This window comes from Nomia melanderi, chromosome 1 (assembly GCF_051020985.1).
Source record: "Nomia melanderi isolate GNS246 chromosome 1, iyNomMela1, whole genome shotgun sequence".
NCBI lineage: Eukaryota > Metazoa > Arthropoda > Insecta > Hymenoptera > Halictidae > Nomia > Nomia melanderi.
This window is the reverse complement of record NC_134999.1, coordinates 21577001-21594170: the sequence shown is the minus strand read 5'-3', so window position 1 is coordinate 21594170 and position 17170 is coordinate 21577001. Positions and strand designations below refer to the sequence as shown.

Genomic DNA, 17170 nt, shown 5'->3' with positions numbered 1-17170 from the left:
CCTTTGTAATATGTGTGATAAAGCATAATATATAATATAATGACAATTATATAGATACATATAAATATATATACGCGTGTATGTGTGTATGTACCTGTCGGTTGCGTATATGCGTGCACGTATGTACGTGTATACATGCATAGATGTAATAAATGCACGCATACGCGTACGCGTACGTATACACGTACATATACATATACCTATGCATATACATATACATATACATATACATATGCATATACATAAAGTACTAATATATTATTGATAATAACGAACGAAATATCTAATATATTCTGTCAGACTTTGAAACAAACGTAACGGATGTAATTGGAATTTAGATACGGATTGCTCGATACCGCAGCAGAGTGAAGGATGCGAGAAGAAAACGAAAACGAGAGAGAGAAAAGAGGAGGAGGGGATATGGAGAAGGAGAAGAGGAAAGAGGGGAAAGATGAGCGAATCGAACGCGAGAGATCGCGGACGAGAGCGGAACGGTGAATCGGAACGAAAAACGTTGGGTAAACCGTGGAAGTCAGCCGTGCAATATTCACGAGCAGGAACATACGAATATACGCCATTCCGTCGCTCGTACACCATCGTTCGAATAATCCATTCGCGTGCGCCCAACCGAGAGAGCAAGCTAGAGAGAGCAAGCTAGAGAGAGCAAGCTAGAGAGAGCAAGCTAGAGTGCAAGGTAGAGAGCAACAGAGGAGCAAGGAGAAAATAGAAAATTGTGAGGGAAACGAGTAAAAATGGTAGTCATTTACGATAGATTTGTATTTTTCAGTGTTGAAAAGTTTTTATACTGCTGTTATATTCTTGTCTAAATATCTTACGATTAGTTCGGGAAGAATGCATGAGAGACGAGTAACGTATCGTGGCGTGCGTGCGATTAGATGCGATTGGGAGTGTCGTGTGCGCGAACAGGCCGAAGGAAGAGTACGAAGCGAGATAGCTGGAACGGTTCAACGGCGAACAGTCGCCGTATCAATGGCGACGTCGGGCGGCGATGCATTTCGAACGATCGGAAACGAACCTCCAGCTTTGCCTCGAACGAGACGATATCCTCGTCGACGACCACGCCGACGAAACTTGCGCTTTTGGAAAAGTCGTCCGATCGGAGAAATTGGATATATCCCGAGATCGATCGGCGCGACGTCCATTCTCGTCGCGAGTCTCGGTTGCGGTCGCAGCGCGGTTCCGTGACCGCGGCGACCACCGCCTCCGCGACTGGCACGACGCTCGCCGTTTTCGAGGTGGTCGAGCTGCTCGAGGTCGTCGGGGTCGTCGTCGGTGACGTATCTCGGTCCCGGTGAAAAAGACCTCTCGCCGGGGTACGAACGACTCGAGGGGTAAAGCTGGGGAAGGAAGGACGCGAGGAAGAAGCGCGATTCCTCGATTCCCGATTCGCGAGTGTGGATTCTACCTAACCAACACTGCTGCTCGAACGTCTCGATGGTTATCCAACTTTCTTTTTCACTGTTCGGTGTACCTTGTTTTCTCGACATTTCATATCGTGTTTCCTGTTCAGTTTCGTTTTTGTTGTACGACCAGCGCCGAGAGGCGAGGACGGTCGGGGTTTGTCGCGGACGAGAAAAAAGGGTGAAACTGAACGAGACGAGACGAAACGAAAGGAATCGAGGCGAATCGAGGCGAATCGAGACAGCGGGAACTCTCGTCGATTGCCGTGCTCGTGTCGAGCACGATTTCGGTGATCTCTTCGGTGTTTTCTTTTCATAGATTTTCATTCGAGCATGCTGTTGTCGCCGTAACGCACGCTAACCAGATTTCCTCCATCGCCGAGCCAATTTCTTTTGTCCAGAGAATTCCTATAGACCGCAAACTTCCTGATATTCGCTACAACCTATACTTGTAATCTCGCTACAATATTTACTATTAGTTTGTAATATTCCAGCCCGTTATTAATATTTAACACTTTGATTATTCTTATTTTTACTACAACTAATAGTACTATTATCGTTGCTGCTATTATTACTACTACTACTACTATTATTATTCTTATTATTATTATTATTATTTCTATTATAATCACTTCTACTCTTACCGCTACTATTACTACTATTTTGATTACTATTATTGTTGTTATTATCATTATCATTATCAACGTTACTACTACTCGTTTGTTTTTCTTCTATTATCACTGTTACTACTAAAAACTGCTACCGCCACTACTTATTACCACTACTACCGGCCTCACCGCATCACCACTACCACCGGCAGCATCGTTACAGCTATTGCAACTATTCTAATTCGCGAAGATTCCGAACGATGTACGATGTATTTCCATGTACCAAAGAAACAGTCGAATATCTATAGTCGCGCAGACAAAGACGCGTTGGTACACGCGTGCTAAGAACGAGAGAGAGAGAGAGAGAGAGAGAGAATGACGGGTGGGAAGCACAAGTGAACGGGAAATCACGCGACCACGGCAATCGTGCCGAGAGCGTCGAAGAGGCGCGCGTGCGCCGCCTTCCTTTTCCGTGCTTGTCTATGCGAACAAGCGTAGAGAAAGTATCGCGCGAGTTGCCGGATCCTCCGGAGAGGAATTCGCGGCAGGCGAGAGCCAGTGAGTTTTCGTTCGTTGCCTCGAAGTGAGTTTGATCCGCGAGTCGCAAATGGTGCGTGCGATGCCGCGTCGTTGGCCGTGGTACGGTGACAGGTAGCCGACGATTCCGACACGACATCGTTCGATCGCATTACCGTCGCGAGGCACTGGCCGCGATAACGGATAGGACGGGTACACAACACACCGTGTACTTTCCGTCGTTCGTAGCGGTCAACGATCCGAATCGATCCGCGATCAATGAATCAGTACATCGAGCGAGGTCAATCCACACTGGGCCCGCGTTTACTGGCCGTGCGACTAAAGCTAGCTTAGGTACGTTTAATGTAAATCTGGTACAGCGGTAAACTTAATGTATGTACATGTGTATATGTTTCACGGAAACACTTAGAGCGTAAACCGTAAGACGCGATAAGCCTATAAGACAGTATAAACCGGAGCTGGGAGTCGTGCAATGTTCTTACCGGACGAAAAGAAAGCAAACGAACGACAGAACGAAGAAAATTGAAAGCAACACAGTCAGACGACGAGATCGCGCGACGAGAAGGGAACGGTCGAATTCGCGATCCGTCGTAAGGCGGGTCACGAGAACAAAGGAAAGAAGATATTTTTTTATTTTTTTAACGAGAGCATGAAAACGAAAAGTAGTCTTTACGTACGCGCAAGAGAACATAGAAACGAGAAATGCAGAAAACTGCCGAGGGATCGTTCGAGAACGGGAAATGGGAAAGTGGAGAACGGGCGAAGGGGAAACCCGGAGAAACCTTGGTGAAAGGGAAAAAGGGCGAGCACGTACGTTTGTGTCGTGTGATAGGGACGGAGAGAAAGGGAATGCTTCTGTGCGCGTATAGGGAAAAGTGTGAATCGTTCGGCGAATCGGTGCAGAGTGTGTGTGTGCCTGTGTGTGTGAGAGAGAGAGAGAGAGATAGAGAGAGTGTGCGCGAAGGACCGAGATAAAAGTACAGGGCTATGTGCATCCCAGAGGCGGGCACAGTGCATGCGCTTTTTTTTTACGTAGAAGTAGAAAGTCTGACTGCTTTTGTTTTGTGGAAATTTTTACGAGAACAGTAAACGTCTCTTAGAATATGTAACACGAAAAAGACAGAAAATTAAGCGGAAAATGTGGAAAAAAAGGGGACACGAAAGACGAAAAGCTGGAATGAAAGTTATCGTAGCGATACACCGACGAAAGTGAATTTTTTGAATGTCGTTTCGAATTTCTACGCATCTTTTTACGTACATTTATACGTCGACGTTTGTTTTTATTGTAAAAATTTCGCCGTTTCTATTTGTAAGTTATCTTAGAACCACACACACCACCACCACCACCACCACCCCCCCCCCCCATCTTGTTACTAATAACTATTACTTAAGGTATTCACTTTTGTCCTAGCGTATAATTGTGAACGCAAATTTCTATGATTTTGTAATATAAACGATAATGCAATTAGAGAAAACTTACAAGTGCAACTTAAGTCCTAACTTGAAGTTACCAAACTGCGAGGTTTTCTTACTCGAAAGATATAATTTTCTATTAAAGCAAATTTTTGCGAAACTCGTTCGAACGACCATTTTTATTTTTTTATACTGTAACGGTAGTCTATATATATATATATATATATGTATATATATATATATTCTGCCCACCTCTGGGTGAAATGGCGAACGAACACGACATCTGTCTTACGCAAGACGCGATTTTACCTCCTTTTTACATTGCATTTCAATCTCTCGTGAACACCACTTGTTTTCAGAATTCGCTGTATCGAAAACCTGTGCGTGTGTGTGTGCGTGCGTGCGTGCGTGCGTGCGTGCGTGCGTGCGACCTCGATGTACGACGACAGCGACGGTGAGACGCGCACACGTATAAACACGTGGGCGGACTATATGTTCGCGGAGAGAGAGAGACGAGACGGCGACGAACACGACGACGACGACCACGTTACACTCGTCGCGCGTCTTGTAAATAAATCGTTGACAGTCGCGTCTTGAATATCGACAGAAGTCCTTTCTTAATAAGAAAAAGTACTGAAAACACGAGGAAAAAAAAGAAAGAATAGAGATGGAGGAAGATATAAGGAGATACAAGAGCAAGATTATAACTAGTCAATCCTCGAATCACGAAAGTTGCACGGAAGTTGAGAGACGAACGAGAGAACGTACACGGTTTACTTTCGTTTCGTATGAAAGAACTTTATTCGTATCTTCGAGCCTTGAATTTTCACGAGAACCGATGGGTATCGATACGATTTTAAACGTCCTACTATTAATTTAGAGACTGTTTACGCAATTCGAAAGATCCTTTTTCTACGTTGTTTCTACGTTCATCCGTAACCCAACGGCGTTCGCGTTTAATCGCGCACCGCGAGTCTTATCGTTGTATCGTTGTATCGTTGTATCTTTGTACCGTTATATCGTTGTATCGTTGTATCGTTGTATCGTTTTATATTGTATAGTTGTATCGTGATTTTTATTTCTAGATTCGTTTCTACTAACGCCGATAACGATAAGGGTACGTTATGATTCGCCTGGAGATCGCTTTAGGAAAGTTTCAAGTATTTTGTAACTGTATTCGACCGCAGCGACGTACACCGCACTTGGTTTCCTCTGTTTCGTTTAGCAATTTCTTTTCTGTTTTGTTAACGAGTTTTCTTTCGTATTTTAGTTAAATGCAGATTACGCATAGATCACTGATTTCGTTTTCTTATTTTTATTGACCGTTCGCACACGAATATCCCTCTCTTCCCAGTGTCCAACGCGTGCCGCCGCGCGACCTCCGCTCGGAGATGAACACCGATCGATCGTGTCCCCGGATCCCTCTCGGTTCCCCTCGATTCCTTTCTCGCGTTCGCCCCCGTATCCCCCGGATCGTTCGAAACGGTGCGCGTGTGTGTTTCGCGTGTGCGAGTGTAACGGGGTTTCGTCGATCCACGATCGATGCGACCTCCGAACGATGGAGGCGCGTTTATCTCTCGCCGTATTAAACAGTATTAAGGGACAGACTGGTCGGCGCGCGAATCGGTCGTGCCGAATTTCACGGAACGTCGTTCCGGCGTAAACGGTTCGGAGAAATTGCACACACTACGCTTAACGTAACTTTAAGTAGCCGACCGTACACGCGATCGGAGCAATAACAGCCGCAGTCGCTCACCTTCTTCTCGCCATCTTTGGTAAATTGTGTCGATTCATCGTTTCTACCGTCGTACATATATGATTTACATGGCGAACGCGCGTCAACGGCAACTAACGTCCAAAACGACTCCGAGCAGCGCGGAGCGGGAAATATCCCGAACTCGTCAACATTCGACGAAGCCGCCTCAAACGCGTCGCGTTCGCGTTTTCACTCGGAGAGCTTCGAACGATTATCGTCGAATCGATTCGATCGCGAACACACCGCCGAGAATGGGAGGGAAGCCTGAAAGGGAGCCTGAAACGGAACTTGAAACTTGACACTCGAAACGGAAGGAAGTGATAGCTCTGTCGTTGTCGTCGGTCCAGTTTTCCGGCTGTTCGATCCGATGCGCGAAACTCTTTAACGGAGGAAGCATTCGGCATTTCTCGTGCGTGCTACATATAAATATATAAATATATAAATATATAAATATATAAATATACAAATAAATATATAAATATATATATATATCTGTATACGTGTGGTCCGGCTGCGCGCGCGCGCGCGCGCGCTCGCGATCGAGCGAGTTCGTTTCGGTACGCTTTCGGCGGCTCCGCGCGCGTCACTCTGTTCGGGAAGGAAGCAACGCGCATGCATACCTTGTCGCGTCGTTGGTTCCGACGTCGACGAGAAAGGTACGAAACGACCAAACGAAATGCAACAGAGAGAGAGAGAGAGAGAGAGAGAGAGTGAGAGAGAGAGAGAGAGAGAGAGAGAGAGTGAGAACCTGTGGAACGCACGGCGGCGGCAGGCGCGAGAGGAAACAGCCGACACGCGTCGCTCTCCGAGACTCGAGCAATCGATTTAGAAGAATTTTCAAGTAACCGATTTTTATTGTACCTCTCAGATATATTATACTCGTGCAATTTCTATTTTATTAAACGTATAAAACGGGAGATCGAGGTTGTAACGATCGATGGACATGTTGGTAGTTTTCTCGAGCGTGATTCGAATTTATACACACATACATAAAAACGCGTAAGCGCGTGCATATACGTATATACGAATATACCAGCATCTCAATACACGCAATTAGATGTCTCCCCCTTGACTTTGATCACGAACTAACGAATAACCGGAATTCACGTAGGAGTACAACAACGCATAGGCGCGCGTACGCGCGTACGTTTAAATCGTTGCATAGGGTATTTCAATGAAAATCGAGCGAACGCGCAGCCACGAATTATATCGCGTTCACCCGTCGAAACACAACTCGCGACGATTCTCGCGTTCGTATATTACTCCGACTTTACGGCGATTTCGAGTAGCGTTTTTAAAAGGACATTTTTCTCTTTATCCGCGATTCAGATTATCGTCTAAGGATACGTAAACTACTTTTAAATACCGCATTATCGTGCTAGTGTAGTGTTTATAGTACGTCGAAGTAATACTATTTATGCGACATTTCTTCCGTCGAAAGGACTCTAGATCAAACGTTTCTCCTCTAATGATCGAGTGCACGGGAATTCCACCCGGCGCGTATTTTCTAACGATTCGCCGGTGTCCGGGTGCGAGTCACCGAACCTGGACCACTGAAATCGACGCAACGGAGAAACCGAGAGAGGCGGACACAGATACAGATTCGAATGCAAACAGAAAGAGAGAGAGATAGAGAGATAGAGAGAGAGAGAGTGCGCGTGTGTGCGTGTGCGTGACAGAGAAACGGAGTGCGAGAGCCAGTCGAGGTGTAAAGCTTCCTTGGGAAACCTGTGCCGAAGCCCACAGACGCGACAGGACGCGACGCAGAGACGCTCTTTGGCTTTTCCGTCTACGAGTCTCGATGAAACAAGCACCCAAAATTCCAGCCAAAGACAATACTCTCGAGCTTCCGCGCGACGCTCGAAGGCGACGCGCGTCGAGACCAAGCATCGGAGGATTCCAGATCGGAGCGACCCGCGACGCGAAACGGAGAACGACGGTATTCCTACGTCCAGATATTTTTCTTACGCGTCTGGCTAGATTTTTACACTTTCTTTCTCGTCGTTGTTGATCGACGAACCGACGGGAAAACGGACAAAAAAGTAAGCCGACCGACCCGTTCGCGTGAATTCAATCGTAGCGTAAAGATAAGAATCGGTTGACGAGTTTAAAGGACGCATTATATTCCGGATGGACGACTTTTTATATCCTCTTTATACGACCTAGCGAATGTAACGTATGCGCAGGAACTTTTGCGTTTGCCTCTTTAACGTTTGCGTTCTCACGCGTGACGGTGCAACCTCTGTTATGGGTATACAACTTGAAACGAGACGACAGAAGCAACGATACTTGATTTCCAATTAGTACGAGCATCGAGCAACGCATACCTGGCAAACGAGTATTCGCGCACACGCTGAGTCTTTGCTTCTGATGTCGATAGACGAGAATCGGCTGTTTATAGCCAGCCGATTCGTACTTTGTTCAACTTCTTTTTCCATCGAGACGAATTTAGAACTTTACGCCTGTCGATTTCGACCGTAATTAGCTCGCGCGCAAGTGGCTTAGAGAGCCCTGCAAACAATTTCAAACCAGCTACTTCCGAACAACTACTTTTGTTAATCCTACTGCTCCTAACGTTTACTTTCTCTTTTACTCTCACTCTTACTCTCACTCTCACTCTCACTCTCACTCTCACTCTTACTTTTACTTTTACTCACTTTTACCTTTACTTTTACCTTTACTTTCACTCTTACTTTCGCCTCCACTTTTGCTTCCACTTCTACTTCTACTCTGTAACGTAGCAAGTATCAATCTTCGGCGCTACCGTTTACATTTAAGAAACGGTCATATCGTTGGCTCCTGTCGACCATCGTTTTGTCGTACACGCATGACGGGGAAAATTATGCCGCGGATTCTCGGAAACACTGTTCGTCGGGGGCGCGAGGATGAAGGGAAAGAATAGAATTTCAAAGCTGGGACAATCAAACTTTTTGTATCTTCTACATCCGACGATTCTCGAGGAAACTGTTGCAACTTTTTGAGGAATGTTTCATTATTTCGTTGTTTGTATAAAAGTCTCCGCGTCGAAGGAAAACCGGAGAAAAAATATGACGTAGCGGACGAGCTTTGGAATTTTAATCTGCCGCGAGAGCCATGATTCGCGACCCACCTGAGAGTCGAGCAGCCGTCGTCGATCCTCCGAGTCGACGACGGCGAGGAACGGGCGAAAAGCGGGTGGCGGCCAGGGGAGAACAAAGAACGGACGAGAGCGACTGGACGAGCGAGCGAGCGAACGAACGCGCGGATGGAAGGACGAACGAGTGACACGATAGGGCGGAACTGCGAAGCGGCGAAAGTTGCGACGGCGGAGAGCCGAGCAGACGAACGAGCGAACAATGAGAAAGTAAGAACGGTTCTTTTCGCGCGGGTGTCGGTCCGGGGGCGAACGCTCGGGCCGGAGATCTCGCGGATTTATTGGAAATTAGTCGAATTAAAAGGGAGCGGCCGCGAGGAAAAGAAACCGAACGATCGACGCGTAACTTTTCTCTCCCTCCTCGAGCATCCTTCGGGAGGATCCCGTTCGGATCAACGGCCGCGGATACGCGCCAGGAAGAGGGCCGAGAGAGAGTCTAGGGAGAAAGACACGCGCGATCGCACGGCCGCGCGATACTTACTACTTCTTTATCGATCGTAACCGAGCTGCGATCGGTAATTCTAGCTTAATTAGCCAATAACACGCACGATAGAGTTTATTTTTTTGGTCGCAGAATATCGTTGTAGGTGTACATTTAATGGACGGTGTCGCGTGCGTACGACGAGACGGGAACGTCGACGGTGATTATTGGCAGGGGGAATCGAGAAACGAAAGGGATAATCTTCCACTTGTCTGCATCGTTCGCAGCCGCGAGACCATCGCGGGAACCATTGGGAAACGAATTGTTGCGAAATTATCGGGAAATTAGACTACCGCTGGACGACGACGCGTCGGCGGTGTTCGATCGAATCCGTGCCGGGTCCGGGCGCGAGTTTTCCTCCGTTTTGCACCGTGGCCGATCGAACGTCACCGCGACTCATCGGACCAACCGTCGACCGTGTTGGATCGCTCGGTTTTCTCGAGTTTCGAGCGAAACCTCTCGACACCGGTTCATTCTCGTCTCCGCCTTGGCCCGTTCGTCGTCTCGAACGAGCCGACCGCTTTTCCCGGCGATTCGGAACGATCGTCGCGAGGGGGACGAGGCGGGCCGAGGCGGGGCGAAGGATCGATGGAACTTTAGCGACAAGTAGAACCGTTGTTTCTCGATCGAAACGAGTGCGGATTCGTCCGCCGACTCCCTCGACGTTAGCGGAGAGTGTTGCGAACGACAGCGCGATCCGTGGCTATGTACTGTGTGGCATTAGTAAAATTAAGATCGCGTTCAGCGAACGGGAATGCGCGCGCGATGCCACGCGGAAGAGGCGTACGCGCTCTGCTGTGCTCGCATTTTGATCGTTCACTCTTATATCGTTCGCGTTCGAAGGTGAACGCATTTTTCTGTTCCGCTCGGAGGCAACAACGTCGGCGACGCTCCCCCCGGTTGGCGGATGCAGGACGCGAGGGTCTCGTTATCGTTATCGTTATCGTTACCGTTACCGTTACCGTTGCCGTTGCCGTTATCGTTATCGTTATCGTTAATACAATAATTCGTACCGCGAACGATAGAGACGTCGACGAACCACACGTATACCTTCCGCGGACCCTTCTTCTCGTATCGTAGATACCGTTAGAGCCTCGCGTCGGTACGCCGAATTATTCTATCGATAACGACAGCAACGATCTTCGATGTAATTTCGTACCGGTATCGGTGGTACGCGATCCGCGCAACGCGATCTCTGTCGCAAACGAGAATTCGGCGAACACGAGGAACGGGAGGGAGAAACGGGGCAGGGGACGGAGACGAGTTTCGGCTTATCGGCATCCGTCTGTCTCGCTGCGCGTGTGCGACGGTCGCGGGAAATATCGCTCGGCGCCTCCCCCTCGTTGGCCGAGGTCGCTCGAGAGGACGAGAGGGAAACGCCGGGGAGGACCGACAAACGCGACACGGAAAGGAACAGAGAAACGCGCGCATACCGGGAAGGAGATAAACACGTGTAACAGTAGTAGGGAATCGTAATTTTTCAAGCTCGTTTCTCGATCACACTACTCTAATTACCCAGATGTAATTTGTACTGTGTAACTATTACTATTTTTATGAATTTTTGTACATTTTTCTAATTATTTTGTATGAAAACCTTTAGCGGAAAGAGCGGAGCGAGTCTGGCACCCAACAACTTCTCCCCGATTTAAAGAAGTACGAAATGTATTCGTAGATATTCGTATTCGTACTCGTACTCGTATTTGTATTCGTATTCGTATTCGTATTTGTTGTTCGACGCGACGCGGCGCAAGCGCGCGCTCGGGAACGATTATATGCGATTCGACGTGATCGAATGCGGTCCGATCCGATCCGATCCGATCCGATCCGTTCCGATCCGATCCGATCCGATCGAGGGGTTGATGAGGGGTGTCGAAGCAGAATGGATTTCAAATGCGATTTATATTTCAAACAGGGGAAAGTGGAAGAGGAATTTGTTGCGCGTACACCGTGAGATTTAGGAGAAAGCCAGCCACAGCTTTGAGATAGCATACACAGTCCATCATTTGTTCGAACGATTCGTTCATCCGCCTGTCTAGCCGATCTGTCTGCCGTACCCCGCGTGGATGCACCACTCGTCCAACATTTCGACGAACACCAACGAAAATCTATCGGCAAATTTTCTATTTCGTCTACTCTCTCTCTCTTCTTCTTCTTCTTCTTCTTCTTCTTCACCCGAGTCTTTTTCGTCGACCGATTTCTCAATGGCAAACGAGGAGAAGCACTCGTGACTCGACGGCGGAAACACGCCGGTGGTAGAGAGACGGCTAGACAGGCGGATAAACGGCGCGAGATGCGGAAGCAGTGGCCACGAAAACCAAAATAGTCTCGCGTCTTATCGCGGGAACCGAATGCGTGAACCTCCTTCGTAATTTGACAACGTGTTTGTTATTAATTATAAGAATCACCTTTTCTTTTTTGTCTTGAATTTGAGATGCTATAAAATAGATCGATTCTTTCATGGACACCCGAGTTTATACCCCCGTCACTTTATCCGATCCCTCGACGAGTGTCGGTTCGTTACGCTGCATCGTCGACACCTTACGCGTTAGATTGTACGCCTATGAATCTCTTGGTAAGAACGATTATTGCTGGGATCATTCCTGGGACCTTTTCTTTTTCTTCCTTTTTAGAGTTCGGGACAAAGTTGGAAGTTTTCCTCGTCTAACGAATCTAAATGTTACCGCTGATTGTTCATTGTCAAATATCTCATATTTAATAATTATCTCATTAATAACGGAGAATAGTCGTGTCTAATTTAATATTAAAAAGCCGTCGAGATGATCAATTTTAAAAATCCCGCCTTCCTTTTCACGATCGGTGGCGCCATCCGTGGCGAAACCCTCAAACCGGTAGACGAATGTTACCGATGTGGAAAATCGGAGGGACGGATGGTGGCGCCACTCGTGGCGAAACGCCCAAACTGGTAGACAAGTGTTACCGATGTGGAAAGTCAGAGGAGCGACTGTAGCGCCATCTGTGCGTGAACATACGAACACTTCGCATCGATAACATTCGTCTAGCAGCTTGAGCATTCTGCCGCGGATGGCGCCACTGTCTCTCCGCGTGAATTTCCAGATCGGTAATCATTGTTTACCTGCTCGCGCGTTTTATCATTTCCTTCTTCGAAGAAATAACAAGTTACCGTACAGCCGTCCAAGTGCCGTTGAATCGAGAAAAGAACCTACGATTAACATGCGTATCACGGGAATACTTTCTAATCAACTCTATAAAATATACGTTCATAAAATCCCTTATCGGTTTAGAGGGTACGTACAATCATTCCTCGCAAAGTTGTGTCAGTCGCTGAAATGAATAATAACTTAACCTCGTTCACCATGCTTGCCGAATACTCTATGAATGTCTTATGCAAGCTTTCGTTGTTTTTATTAAAGAATTTGTACATAAATTAAATGGATTTCGTGAATAGCAGAGTTAATGGTACACACGTGCATTCCGTACATACAGGAAACACCGTAAAGAGATGGAACCATCCTACTACGATATGATGTGCTTTAAACGGGATCTCGATAGAGAAGAACGTAATATGCTATTGTTAAGGCATCCTTATCTCACTATCGAACAATCCCATGGTCACATGAAAGAATTTAAACGAGCGAGATTCGAAAAAGTGCTAAAGGATCAACAAGAAGAAAAGAATTCAAGATTCAACAGACGAATTACTACCAAGGATCGATTAAATTATTATGTGCAGAACGAAGCTTGGGACTAATGTATATTTTATTCATATTTAATAGATAATATCTAGTTTGTTTCATTGTAATTAAATGTATCTCATCCGTGTCGAATTTGAAATATCAACAATCGTATATTATTCTTCGGGTTACACAACATATTTTAATATTCTCTGGTCATAAAGTTGATGAATTTGAGGAAAATTATTTAAAAAATCATCATTTTATTTCACGATAACAAATCAAAGTATATAATACTGAAAATACATTTCAAAATGCAATATCAAAGAATGTCCAAAGACTAGAACTAGTCTATTAACGACATAAGTACACGACTTTCTTTCTTTTTTTTTTACCAGCATCCATTTATTTATGGATCTGTTGTAATTTCGTTTTGGAAGCGTTCAACTAAATCCTTGGGTTTGTTTCTTATCCAACCAAGTGGATTTTTATTAATTATTGTCTCTGTTAATGATTTTCCTTCGTGTAAGAAATTTGCAAAATCTGCGACAACAGGGTCTGCTCCTACGCTACTCATTCCAATAACTTTACCATCTTTAATGTAATATGCAAAAAATTCCAATTTTTCTAAAGAACCATAAATCTTTATTTTGTCTGGCTTTCCATACCCTGCAAGTATAACACTTGTAGTACAAGTTCCCACGATTATTTAGCGTTTCGACATCGAATTCATTAATTTCTGTTTATCGAAAGAATAACGAACGTACATACCTGCATACCGATAACTTTTGCCAAATAAAGTTGTCCAGAAGAACGGAATCGTATTTAATGGTACATTTTTATCACATATATTTAATGCTGCTATTTTCCCATGGTAATGTGCTAAGGGGTAGTGACCCACTGCGGCCGAAATGGCATCAGAACCAAACAATGGTGCATACGCGATGTCACCGCCCGCGTATATATTTTCCACGTTTGTTCTTAAATGCTACAAATAAATAGGGTACATTGATTATTTGACAATTACCATCCTGAGAATTAACACTTTTCTGTGAATATGCTGCACCTTATCGACCATTATGCTACCGTCTTCTAACATTCGGATGGAAGAATCTTTTATCCAATCGGTATAAAACGTACACCCAATTCCGATAATAACTATATCAGCTGGAAGTACTGTACCATCGGTAAGCAGAACTGAACCTACATCATTTTTCTCATCCGCTTTTGCAATGAACTGTGTAATATTATTCCCAAACAGAAACTTAATACCTTCAACGGAATGATCGATTGTTCTCAATTTAATTTAGTACAGTGTTTCTTATATAAATAGAAAAGGCAGAAAAGAGTACCTTTTCCTTCGAATTCTTCTTTAACCCTGTTACCAATCGTTGTACCAAAAACTGCTTGTAGAGGGGCTGCACCTCTTCCTATTATAGTCACTGACGCGGATTTACCCACGCAATAAGCAGCTGCTTCCATGCCAATAAATCCTAATCCAAGTATTACAACGTGTTTTTTCACCGACAGTTGCGATTGTATGGCACCGGAATCGGTATAATCTCGTAACGCATAAATATTGGATAAATTAACACCGGGTATATCAGGTATCCTGGGTTTGCTTCCAGTGCAAATAAATAAGTAATTATATGCGAGTTTTTCATTGTTACTTAAGTGGACTATATTTTCGCTCGTGTTCAAACCTGCAACAAGTAATAATTTATAAATGAATCGAATCGAACGACTTCTTACGGGGTTGTTACCTGTAGCTTCTATGCCCAGTTTAATCTCAATATTATGGTTCTTGTAAAACGATTGTGGCCTTAAAGCTGCTTGTTCAACGTCGAAATCCAAAACTTTGGATACCTTCACTCTGTCGTATGGAACTACATTCTCTTTACAGACCATGATTATATTTCCTGTAAAGTCCTCTTGTCGTAAAGATTCGGCACAAGTTGCACCAGCTGGTCCTCCTCCAACAATTACAACGGTAGTTTGATTATTCTTGTCTTGTGTGCACATTTTCTTTACACGTCTATTTAGACCTAGCTCTTTACGGTCAGCTTTGACGCGTACGAGTCCACTGTCGTCCACGTTCACCTGTTTCATCGAATGAAGTGCATTGTAATGACACGCTTACAATAGCATTATCTATAAAGAATTATCGTCGTATAAGAATTATTAGAATACTTTGTAACATGGCAAAGAATCTAGGCCTGGATAATCTTCTATATCCCCTGTTTTAATGTTGAAACATGCACCGTGCCATGGACACCTTACTCTTCCATCCCCTAATGCTCCCGTATGAAGGAGAGCTCCGTAGTGTGTACACTTTGTACCTATAGCATGCAACTCGCCCTTCTGTTTAATCAACAAGATTTTATCACCAGCATCTCCGAGAGGTAACAATTTCATTTCATTTTCCTTGATATCCGATTCCTTGCACACCACATCTTCGATGTAATCGTACTTTTCTGGTTTACCTACAATGAATATACATTGTTCTGATTATAGATTGACACGAATATACATGTTTAGTGATCGGTTACTAAATATGTGGAATATTAGTAGTTAGATAATGACTTTATTATATAGATATATCGGTAACGACATCGCGGGCATACGAACGAGGAGTCACAACTCACAACTACAACAACATTTTAAATTATTACACGACCATCTAATATCTTCTTTCGGTTTGTTACACTCACTGCAAATATAAGACTTTCTTTCGGATTTGAATTCTGACATTTTCGTTTGATGTATTTTCGAACGAAGGTGACAGATCGTACTGTACACTGATCGTGTCAAATGTTTCGCAGCATACGAGCACATATCGTTGCCTTGCGTTGAATCATTATACCATTAATCGTCTTGTTACTACAAGTTTCCATTTAATCGAAGTCGGCCAAGTTTTTTAGATCTAGCATTGAGTTTTCTTTAAGGAAAATCTACTGTTTTGGGAGGAACTGGTACACGGCATTGTAGGTAAGTTACACACGTAGAAACGTACATAGGCATACATGTACATGTACACGTATACAGAGAAACATATGCAAGTTAGAACGCAACCCATCTTTCCATACATGTATGGATGTTGGACATACTCTTACAACATTGTCGGTATTTTGCCAGTTGCTTAGTAAACAAGGATAAAGATAAAAGTAATAAACAGGAAAGATTTCTATCGCGTCACGCTCTGAATCATCGGTTAGTAATGGGAAAATCAATCGGTCGAAATACTCGTAATATTTCGTAATAAAGATCGATGCAATTTTCTACTGTAATTACGTGTTTTCAAATTGTATGAAATTTCTTCAATATTATTTCCATATGATTCAATAAAAAAGCTTCTATAAACAGAAAAAGTTGTAATTGTGAAATTTTATAATAGAATCTAGCGCCACAATAGCCACGGTCTATAAACGCATTGCATTAGGTACATGCGTACTTATCGTTGATTTTATATTGATTCTATATATGTATTTCTATTAGTAAAAAGAAGAAATAATTTAAACCTGTTTTCGATGATTTTCTTGGTATGATCCTTGAACTCCCTGGAGCAAGTCCTTTACAATTATTAACACCCATTCTATTTCTATAGAAGTGACCACTGAAGAATAATATTTCCGAAATTATATCGAGTTATCTACAAATAGACTGGCTATCTTGATTTCTTTTAATCTACTAGTACTTCTATCAACCGCGTTAAAGTTCATTTGAACTATGACGATCGGCCTTGAGTTACTTATCCTAAAAGTCGATTAAATAAACTTTCACTTCATTCTAGAGTAACCGATTATTGTCTAGTAAATAGAAAACCTTTTAACATATCAATTATAATAATGTAAAATACTCGAATAAACTATCTTTCATGATCAAAAAGATTAATTTCTGTGATAACTTTATTCGAAACAGATTCGCGTGTTATTAAATTAAATATAGACAAACAGTCGAAAATGAAATGTTTTTAATCAATTACAGAAAATATTGAAACAATTGAACTTTTCCGAGAAATTACGTATCGAATAACAGAAAAATTATTTATTTCTTTGAAACCAATGCCGTCTGCTTCTCCGATGGATTTGACACGCCTCTGACAGACCGCAACTTGTTGCAGAATGCGCGATTACAATGAACACCGACTGTCAAGAGGTCGTGACAATCG

General features: G+C 44.1%; 3 protein-coding genes across 13 annotated transcripts in view; 2 read left to right on the top strand and 1 right to left on the bottom strand.

Moving 5' to 3' along the window:
* Positions 1-11811, top strand: part of orb2 (cytoplasmic polyadenylation element-binding protein orb2) — a 51592-nt gene extending 39781 nt beyond the window's left edge. The window contains exon 9 of one of the 2 annotated variants that reach the window (XM_076369447.1): positions 5065-11811. The gene's annotated coding sequence lies outside the window, so the exon portion shown is untranslated. Of the gene's footprint in view, positions 1-338 lie in introns of both variants that reach the window. The other variant, XM_076369440.1, reaches the window with a different exon arrangement.
* Positions 11812-12396: 585 nt separating this feature from the next.
* On the top strand, positions 12397-13181 carry LOC116426838 (uncharacterized). The gene is made up of 2 exons (XM_031976409.2): positions 12397-12615; positions 12815-13181. Exons 1-2 carry the CDS (start codon positions 12542-12544, stop codon positions 13077-13079), a joined length of 339 nt encoding a protein of 112 aa, XP_031832269.2. The 5' UTR covers positions 12397-12541; the 3' UTR covers positions 13080-13181.
* Positions 13182-13245: 64 nt separating this feature from the next.
* Positions 13246-17142, bottom strand: LOC116426791 (apoptosis-inducing factor 3). Of its 10 annotated transcripts, none has more exons than XM_031976297.2 (8): positions 16985-17142; positions 16521-16615; positions 15193-15485; positions 14766-15102; positions 14355-14705; positions 14069-14274; positions 13774-13990; positions 13246-13671 (listed from the first exon to the last, which is right to left on the bottom strand). In XM_031976297.2, the coding sequence occupies exons 2-8, from the start codon at positions 16591-16593 to the stop codon at positions 13412-13414; spliced, it is 1737 nt and encodes a 578-aa protein (XP_031832157.2). In that variant the 5' UTR covers positions 16594-16615; positions 16985-17142; the 3' UTR covers positions 13246-13411. The 10 variants fall into 10 exon arrangements, with proteins under 10 accessions (XP_031832157.2, XP_031832155.2, XP_076225585.1 ...); XM_031976295.2 differs by having other exon boundaries at positions 16521-16651; positions 17062-17142; XM_076369470.1 differs by having other exon boundaries at positions 16521-16755; positions 16985-17141.
* Positions 17143-17170: the final 28 nt, after the last annotated feature.